This window comes from Bison bison, unplaced genomic scaffold, assembly GCF_000754665.1.
Source record: "Bison bison bison isolate TAMUID 2011002044 unplaced genomic scaffold, Bison_UMD1.0 scf7180017864033, whole genome shotgun sequence".
NCBI classification, from domain to species: domain Eukaryota; kingdom Metazoa; phylum Chordata; class Mammalia; order Artiodactyla; family Bovidae; genus Bison; species Bison bison.
Genome location: NW_011494605.1, coordinates 1,491,152 through 1,501,039, shown reverse-complemented (window position 1 = coordinate 1,501,039; position 9,888 = coordinate 1,491,152). Strand labels below are relative to the sequence as shown.

The window sequence follows — 9,888 nt, the reverse complement described above, 5'->3', positions numbered from 1 at the left end:
AAGACTCTGATGCTGGGAGAGATTGGGGGCAAGAGGAGAAGGGGACGACAGGATGAGATGGCTGGATGGCATCACCAACTTGATGGACGTGAGTTTGAGTGAACTCCGAGAGATGGTGATGGACAGGGAGGCCTGGCGTGCTGCAATTCATGGGGTCGAAAAGAGTCGGACATGACTGAGCGACTGAACTGAACTGAACTGAAACCCACAGAGTGTACATCACTAAGAGTGAACCTAAGTTTCACTACAGCCTTTGGGCATTTATGACGTATCGGTGTAGGTTCATGCTTGTTTAAAAAATGTGCCGTTCCTGTGAATGATAGTGGGGGAGGCTATGCATGTTTAGGGGCAAAGGGTATATAGAGGCAATCTGTGTGCCTCTGTCTCAATTTTGTTGTAAACCTAAATAAAAGTACTCTAAAAAATTAAGGCCTTAAAATCAGGAAAAAACCTAGAAAAGATCAATTTCTACTACAGATTAATAAATCTATATGATAAAGAGCAACCAAAAATACACACAGTATACTAAGATATTGGAGAAGGAAATGACAACCCACTCCAGTATTCTTGCCTGGAGAATCCCGTGAATGGAGGAGCCTGGTGGGCTACAGTCCAAGGGGTCACAAAGAGTCGGACACGACTGAGCAACTTCACTTTCACTTTCATACTAAGATATAAACATATGTGTAGTCTACTGAAAATTACTTTGGCTTTTATGTACTTCTGTGGTTAAAGTAGTTATTGTTTATTATAAATTTGTTTATTTAAGGAAATTTTTCTTTAAACTTTCAGATGATACAGCATTGTTTGAGTTGATTCAGCTAGTTCCACCAGGTACTGTATTGTATTTTGATAAGGTAATTGACATGTGAACCCATTTTAATGAAATGCTTTTTAAAAATGTCATCTTTTCCACTTCTTGCCACCTTAAGAGCAATGTTGAGTTTCTAGCATTGGTCCACTCTGTGTGAAATGTCAGTAGGCCAAAATAATATATACGGAAAGATTGACATAAATTATATGTGAACACGTTGTTCTAAAATTGAATAAATAATCATGATTGAAAGTGAAAAAAACCTGATATCATCCTAGCATATTTTGTGACATTCTTAAAAATTAACATCTTAAAAGTTCTTGTAATTTTTCTAAAACAGTATGCTTTTACTGATAAAGTAGTTCATTATCTTTGTTTTGGGGTATTGGCTGTTATTAGAAATGTTGGGGAATTAAAACTGTACCTAAGCAGTATAGATCCCTGTGGTAGGTACAGTTAAAACCTGAAGGATAGTTATATTTATATTATTGATTTCTATGATTATAGAAGAATCTATCTTAAGTCCTTATTTTATGTGAGTCACAGGAGGCTATATTTTGTTGAAAGCTAGTAATCTAACATTTTTGAGTGTCACATATATACCTAATTCTGGTAACCACAAATTCTAAAAAATGTATATATATTTTTCAACATGTAGTCTAATGTCTTACAATGGCAGGTAGAAAGGAATGGAAGATAGAAAAATAAATTGTGGAGATGGTAATTAAGTTTTTGATGTGTAAATATTATGTCAGTTTTATATGTTTAAAATGTTTTTTTTTTTCCCTAGGAATTCATAGGTACATAAAAAATTTACATGAATATCCCCTTTCTACAAAAGGGGAGAGAGAATCAGTAGTATGTATGACATCTCTTATAAGGAAATGTGTTAATTCATTTAACATAACTTTATTTTAATTTTTTTCCTTTTATAGAAAAAAATTAAAAGCATGACCCTGAAGCAGGTATTTCTTTAAGGCATCAGGCATTATATATTTGTACTTGATGATACTGTTTCTAAATAGCATATTTTGTTATAATTTGAATCATAGGATATCTTTCTTGTAGTGGGTGAAACATTGTCTACATATGATGAGAATACACGAGATTTCATGTTCCCGGGTCCAAATCAAATTTCTGGACACCATGATTCAAACCGCCAGGTTACCATGAGGAGGATTTCTGGCCTTCGAGTAAGTGCTTACTATTTTCTGAATCAAATTATCATGCAGGATCATTGCCAAAACTACCACATAGCCCTTAGTACCTGAAATGTGAAGAACTAATTTAAAGTTTAATTCTGTTTAAAGCACAATTGTGTTATGAAACTATGCTAAGTCACTTCAGTCATGTCCTACTCTTTGCGATGCTATGAACTATAGCCTACCAGGCTCCTCTGTCCATGGGATTCTCCAGACAAGACCACCAGAGTGGGCTTCCATGTGCTCCTCCAGGGGATCTTCCCATCCCAGGGATTGAACCTGCTTCTCCTGAGACTCCTGCATTGTAGACGGATTCTTTACCTCTGAGCCACTGGGGGAGCCCTATGAATTTATGATGTTATTGTAAACGTATTGAAACCTAAATAAAAATAATTTACCAGAATGCATGCATCTACTTTTCAAAATTAACAAGTATTATTTTACCTTATATTCTTCAGATTTCTCTCCTCTTCTCCTTATCTCCCCTCCCCACTGGCCCTATCTGTCTCCTTGTCTCTCTTTATTTTTATTCTCTCTCTTTATTTTTCTCTCAAAAAAAATGACCAATAAACATTTGAAAAGGTACATAATCCCATTAGCATTTAAAGTTCAAATTTAAACAGATGATTTCGTTTTTATAGCTATAAGATTGGTAAAATTTAATAAATCTGACAAATACCAAAAGTGTGGAAAAGTGGAAATGTGTATGTTTGTATGCTGTGTGAAGTGGAACAACCATAATTCAGAATTATCTAGTAAAGGCAAAGATTCTCATAGCACTGGTCTTCTAGGTATATGTCTTTGAGATATATTCTGTCTGACATACTAAGAACCTTCTTAGGAATGTTCATTTGTAGCATTATTCATGATAATGAAAAATGGAAATAATTTAAATGTCCATTAGTAGGAGGTTTTTGTTGTTTATTTGCTCAGCTGTGTCCAACTGTTTGCAACCCCCTGGACCAGGCTTCCCTGTCTTTCACCAGCTCCCAGAGTTTGTTCAAATTCATGTCTGTTGAGTTGCAGGAGTTTATATAGAATAATTATTATATGTTCATGTAATGGAAATAGATATTCATACACCTAAAAGTGAAAACTGCATTAGGTGATAGCCAACTCTCATCTTTTCCTAACAACCTTTTCAATATTCACTGGATGATTTAATCATATTTTTATTCCTGAAAATACTTTCTGTTAAGAGAGACTGAGTGCAGCCCCTGCTGTTTCAAAGAAAAAAAAAGTAAAAGTTGTCTAGGTGAAGTTTTTGGGATAATTTTTTTTTGCTAACTTTATAAAAGTAAGGAAATTAGCATGATATATGAGTCAGTATGGTAAATTAAGTAATATTTCCTGTAGGTCTAGGTTTTGATATATTCTATCCTCAGTTCAGTTCAGTTCAGTTGCTCAGTTGTGTCCAACTCTTTGCGACCCCATGAATTCCAACACACCAGGCCTCCCTGTCCATCACCAACTCCCGGAGTTCACTCAAACTCACGTCCATCTAGTCGGCAATGCCATCCAGCCATCTCATCCTCTGTTGTCTTCTTCTCCTCCTGCCCCCAATCCCTCCCAGCATCAGAGTCTTTTCCAGTGAGTCAACTCTTCGCATGAGGTGGCCAAAGTATTGGAGTTTCAGCTTTAGCATCAGTCCTTCCAATGAACACCCAGGACTGATCTCCTTTAGGATGGACTGGTTGGATCTCCTTGCAGTCCAAGGGACTCTCAAGAGTCTTCTCCAGCACCACAGTTCAAAAGCATCAATTCTTTGGCGCTCTATAGGAGAAGGCAATGGCACCCACTTCCAGTACTTGCCTGGAAAATCCCATGGATGGAGGAGCCTGGTAGGCTGCAGTCCATGGGGTCGCTAAGAGTCGGACACGACTGAGCGACTTCACTTTCACTTTTCACTTTCATGCTTTGGAGAAGGAAATGGCAACCTACTCCGGTGTTCTTGCCTGGAGAATCCCAGGGACGGGGGAACCTGGTGGGCTACCGTCTATGGGGTCACACAGAGTCGGACACGACTGAAGTGACTTAGCAGCAGCAGCAGCAGGAAATAGCAAATTTCAGCTTGTTGAAATTTTAACAGTTCACTAGCAAATGTATTAAAATACACCTCCTTTGAGATATTTTCCATGTTCTTTAGCCAAAAAAGACTTTAAAGCATGTTGCAGGACCTTTCTAGAAACTTGAAAGGAAAAAAAATCCAATTTTAAAATTAGCTTTTTTTAAAGTAATTTAAAATGCTGTTTTGTACTAAATTTCACAATATAAACATAATATGGACCATTAACAGGTATTTACTTTATTGAATTTGAGTTACCTTTTCATATATCAGAAAAGGTTGGATTACTAAGGCAAAAAAATCTATATATATATTAAAAGATAAATTGGGGCATATTAAAAATTTTTAGTTTATTTGAGCAACAATTGATTTGATTTAGGCAGCATCTAATCTAGCAGATAGAAGCTCCAAGGAGCTGCACAAAGTGAAATACTTTTATATTCAGAAGGCTATAGAACAAGGAAATCATACTAGGCTAAAAAGTGTGCTGGTTGTTACAAGATTTGCTTCCTTTAGCTAATTAGGCTATTGCGGATGAATTGCTTTAAAATTCTATTTCTGGAAGAACAGAAACTGTAATTAATTTTAATCTGTTTGATGACATGGGGCTTAGTGTAAGCAACTCCATTTTGGGCCTCTTGTCTTGTTTTTAACAATATAAAAACTGAGACTTCTGGTGATGGTGGTGCAAAGAGTTTATCAGTTACTCTCACCACACAAGTATAAAACTGGACAAAATTGTCACAAACAACAGTTTCAGGGCACTGGAAAGTGATCAGCAATTAGGACAAATTAAGAAGTATCTTTGCTTGAATAACTACTAAGAGTTTTGGTAAAAATGGCAGAAGTATGTGGTCATCCAGCATAGGCTGCTCTCATACCCTGCATGGCCAGTGAGGAGTGTAGCTTCACCAAGCATGTGGCAGGGTGCAAAAGTCAGCAGTTCGCAAGCAGAGAGGTCAGAATGACTTTGGGGCAGTGATACTGTAATTTGTAGTAAGGAACATGTATTTGGTCTTCTTACCCCATTCCTAGCACAGAACTCATAAAGCGCTTGGAATTTCCTGTGTTTAAGAGTTAGGTTGATGAGATTTTTGGAGAGCTAGTTGGGAACCTAACGATGGGAACTAGATGCCAGGGAAACCAACCACATTGGAACTTTCAGCCACATCTCTGAAGAAGAGAGGGGCTAGAGATTGAGTTCAATCACCAACGGCCAGTGATTTTATCAACCAAGCCTGTGTAATTAAGTGATTATAATACCCAAAACGATGCGGTTTGGAGAGCTTCCACATTGTGAACACTTGGAGGTACTGGGAAAGTAGCACAGAGGGTGAGGGCACAGAGACTTCTGTGTATTTTGCTCTGTACATCTCTTCCATCTGCATGTCATTATATCCTTTTATATAAACTGGGAAACAGGAAGTAAAATATTTCTTGAGTTCTATGAGCTGCTGTAGCAAATTGATGGAACCCGCAGAGGGGGTTGTGAAAGCCTCTTACTTGTAGCTTATGGGTGACAACCTAAGACTTGTGATTAGCAACTGAAGTCAGATGGGAGCAGTCTTGTGGAACTGAGCCCTTAACCTATGGGATCTGATGCCATCTCCAGATAGTCAGAACTGGGTTAAATTGCAGAACACCCAAATGGTGTTACAGAGACTTGTGATAGTGACATCTTGATGGTGCTAGAAAACCCACACATTGGAATTGGTGTCACAATCATGGGGGTACATATCGTGGCTTTACCAGCTTAATGCAGACTATTCAGTTGGAAGCACATGAGGAAACCTACAGCTTTGCTAGGCTGATTGCAGTTCCAATTAGCGAGCTGCACACCTGCCAGAAAGTTGACTGGAAATGAGGGTGCAGTCAAAAGGCAGAAGCGAGCTTTCCACTCCTTCCTTGCTGGCTGAAACTATGCATATTTGGGGGAGACAGTGGGAGTCCAACAAACAGGGAAAGCTGAGGGAACTAGAGACCTGCTGTATCTTGGAGTGCCTTTCCCCAGCCCACACACAGATAATCAGTAGAGTAGAACCCTTATAGGTTTGTTGGATGACCACTAGAAAGAACAGAAAAAAAGATATGGCACATATATAAATTGAACAGCAGAATAGCAGATGTAAATTCAATCACATCAGTTATTGTATTTAAATGTGAGTAAACAACACACTCTATAATCAGTAGTTCATTGTCCTGGCAGGACACAATGCACTCCTCCTCATAATTCTTAGCATAGACAATCTATCTGGGTTTTAGGGCATCTTTCTGAACCCATCACTATAGCAAGAATTCAAGTCACATTTGGGCTTAAATCTTGGCACTGTCACAGACTGCCTGAGTAAACGAGACTGCTATACCTTGGAGATAGCATGTTTTTTGTGGATTAATGAATGCTTGTAAATGGTTACTATAGTAACGTGGCACATAGAGAATGATCAATAAATATTAGTGATATGGTAATGGCCAGGGAGATCATAGCAAGGTGCTGTTTGTTATGGATGGTAGTGGTGATGTTAATATCATCTCTACACTGTGAACCCCATAAAAACAAAATCTGTGACTTTGTCTTTGATCTTAATTCTTAGCATTGTTCTTTGCATAAAGTACTTATATGCCTCTTGATTGAATTGAATAAATGAATCACATCTTACTGTAGACTTCATAGAGGAAACTGACATTTCAGATGTGTGATGATTATATTTCTTTTGGTTAGGTTGTAGTGCCCAATTGTTTAGTCAAACATTAGTCTCGATGTTACTGTAAAGGTATTTTGTAGATGTGACTAATATTTATAGTCACTTGACTTTTAAGTATAGGAGATTACCCTTGATAATGTAGGTAGACGTCATCCAATTATCTGAAGACATGAAGAGCAAAGACTGAAGTTTCCCAAAGAATAAGAAATTCTGCCTCAAGACTGTAATATAGAAATCCCGAGTTTCCAGCCTTCTGGTTTGCTTAGAGATTTCACACTCAAAACTACAGTATCAACTTTGCTTGAGTTTCCAGTCTGCTAGCTTTCCCTATGGATTTTGGACTTGTCATTCTCACAATTGCATGTACCAATTCCTTAAAATAAATATCCATCTCTGTGTATATGCTAGTAATTTTGTTTCCCTGGAATCTCAACTGATACATATGGGTCTTGAAAGATCTAATTAATGGCTAAAACACCAAGTATTTACTGTATGACCAGCAATATATGGGGAGGGGTAAAGTGATAAGTTGCAGTCCAGGCTGTGATAGTTATAAAATATGTGCTCAAACGGTTTGACACTCCTGTCTTCCAAATGCAGAGCCAACTCTGCTGCTCTTAAGTATGGACTCTACTTAGTGATTCTCACAGATACAATGTGGTGAAGTGACAGTGTTAGACTTTTGAGACCAGGTCATTAAATGCACTGTGGCTTCCTCTTTGCTCTCACTCTTATATCACTCACTCCTGGGGAAACCAATTGCCATGTTTGAGGACATTCAGGCACCTCTCTGAAGAGGGCAGAAGCTGGAACAGCTTTCTTGGAGTGTAGACAAGAGCTTGAAGAGCCTTGAAGAAACTATCAAATGAATGTTTGCAGGAAAATGAGGTAAATGTTATTGGAAATTAGTGGAAGAAGGAACCCTTGTTGTGTAATGGTGTAAAGTTTAGCAGCCATGTAGGATATTAAAAATAACTTATGAAATGGGTGGTCTTTTTAAGGAGACTTTCTGACAGAGTGTTAGGGGGGCTCTCTGGTTTCTTACTGCTGCTTATAGAAAAATGTGAGAGGAGAGAGAAATGCAAAAGGAAATGCTGTTAATAATACAAAAAGGAGGTAGAACTTACTGTTTTTAAGGATTCTCAGCCTTCCCCCATGGCAAGTAATGCTGAAATTAAGGAATGACTTATGAGCAAAAATTATTCTAGGGCACTTTCAGGAAATTATGGTCTGATGGTAAAACCAAGGTTATAACTATAAAATCCTTTATTAAAATCTCCAAGTATCTAAGCTGTTGCCTCAGAAAATAATTTAATGAAGCAGGTTTTATTCTACTTTATTTTTTGTATTTTATTTTTAAAATTTTTAATTAAAATTTTTATATAATTAAAAAATTGAAGTAAAGATGATTTACAGTGTTCTATTAGTTTCAGGTATACAGCAAAGTGATTTAGTTATCCATTTCTCTGTATATGTATATATGTGTCTATGTGCATCCATGCGTGCTAAGTTGCTTCGGTAGTGTCTGACTCTTTGCAAACCTATGAACTGTAGCCTGCCAGGCTCCTCCATCCGTGGGATTTTCCAGCCAAAAATACTGGAGTGCGTTGCTATGCCCTCCTCCAGGGGATCTTCCCAACCTAAGGATGGAACTCACGTCTTTTGGATTACAGGCAGATTCTGTACCACTGAACCACCTGGGAAGCCCATGCGTATGTATGTGTGTATATATATGTATATATACACATCTGTTTCAAATTCTTTGCCATTATAGGTTATTACTAGATATTGAATATAGTTCCCTTGTTGTTAAATCATATACATAGTAATATGTATCTGATTAATCCCATACTCCTAATTTTTTAGTCTTCCCATTTCCACTTTGGTGACCAAGTTTGTTCTCTGTATCTCTGAGTCTATTTCTGTTTTTTAAACAAGTTCACTTGCATCATTTATTAGATTCTACATATAAGTAATCTATAATGCTTGTCTTTCTCTGACTTATGGCACTTAGTATGAAAATCGCTAGGTGCATCCATTTTGCTGCAAATGCTATTATTTCATTCTTTTTAGTGGCTGAGTAGTATTCCATTGTATATATGCTGCATCTTCTTTATCGATTAATCTGTCGATGGACATTTAGGTTGCTTCCATGTTTTTTCTGTTGTAAATAGTGCTGCCGTGAACATCGGTGTGCATGTACGTTTTTGAATTAGAATTTTTCATCTTTTCCAGATATGTGCCCAGGAGTAGGAATGCTGGATCATATGGTACCTCCGATTTTGGTTTTTAAGGAACCTCTATACTATTCTCCAGAGTGGTTGCAATTTATATTGCTACCAACAGTGTAGGAGGATTATTTTTTCTCCACACCCTCTCCAGCATTTATTATTTGTAGAATTTTTGATAACAGCCATTCTGACTGGTGTGAAGTATTGCCTCACTGTAGTTTTGATTTGTGTTCCTCTAATAATTAGTGATGTTGAGCATCTTTTCATGTGCTTGTTGTAAATAAATCTAAAAATGAACATACAGATGGCCATTAAGGCCTTTTTAGGTCTTCTGCTTTTTTTTTTTTTGTATTGAACTGTATGAGCCCTTGTTGATCCCATTACAGATACTTTCTCCCATTCTGTACATTGTCTTTTCATTTTGTTTATGATTTCTGTTGCTGTGCAAAAGCTTTTGAGTTTAATTGGGTCCCATTTGTTTATTTCCATTATTAGAGAAGATTGATTCAAAAAAAAGTATTGCTGCAATTTATGTCAGAGTGTTCTGCCCATGTTTTCTTCTAGGAGTTTTATGGTATCTGGTCTTATATTTAGGTTTTTAATACATTTTGAGTTTATTTTTGTATATGGTGTTAGAGTGTTCTAATTACATTCCTTTACATGTAGCCATCCAGTTTTCCAGGTTTTCCCAGCACCACTTATTCAAGAGACTATCTTTTCCCCATGAGTGTCTGGGTTTATTTCTGGGCTTTCCAACCTGTTCCATTGGTCTGTGTGTCTGTTTTTATGCCAGTTTCATACTATATTGATGACTGTAGCTTTGTAGTGTAGTCTAAAGTCAGGATGATTCCTCCAGTTCCATTCTTCTTTATCA

General features: G+C 37.2%; 1 protein-coding gene across 2 annotated transcripts in view; it reads left to right on the top strand.

The window, feature by feature from the left end:
• SPATA6 (spermatogenesis associated 6) overlaps positions 1–9,888 on the top strand; it is a 171,130-nt gene that overhangs the window by 68,832 nt on the left and 92,410 nt on the right. For both annotated transcript variants that reach the window (XM_010834435.1, XM_010834434.1), the window contains exons 4-5: positions 793–834; positions 1,883–2,007. In XM_010834435.1, coding sequence (XP_010832737.1) covers positions 793–834; positions 1,883–2,007 — 167 coding nt within the window. The remainder of the gene's footprint in view (positions 1–792; positions 835–1,882; positions 2,008–9,888) is intronic.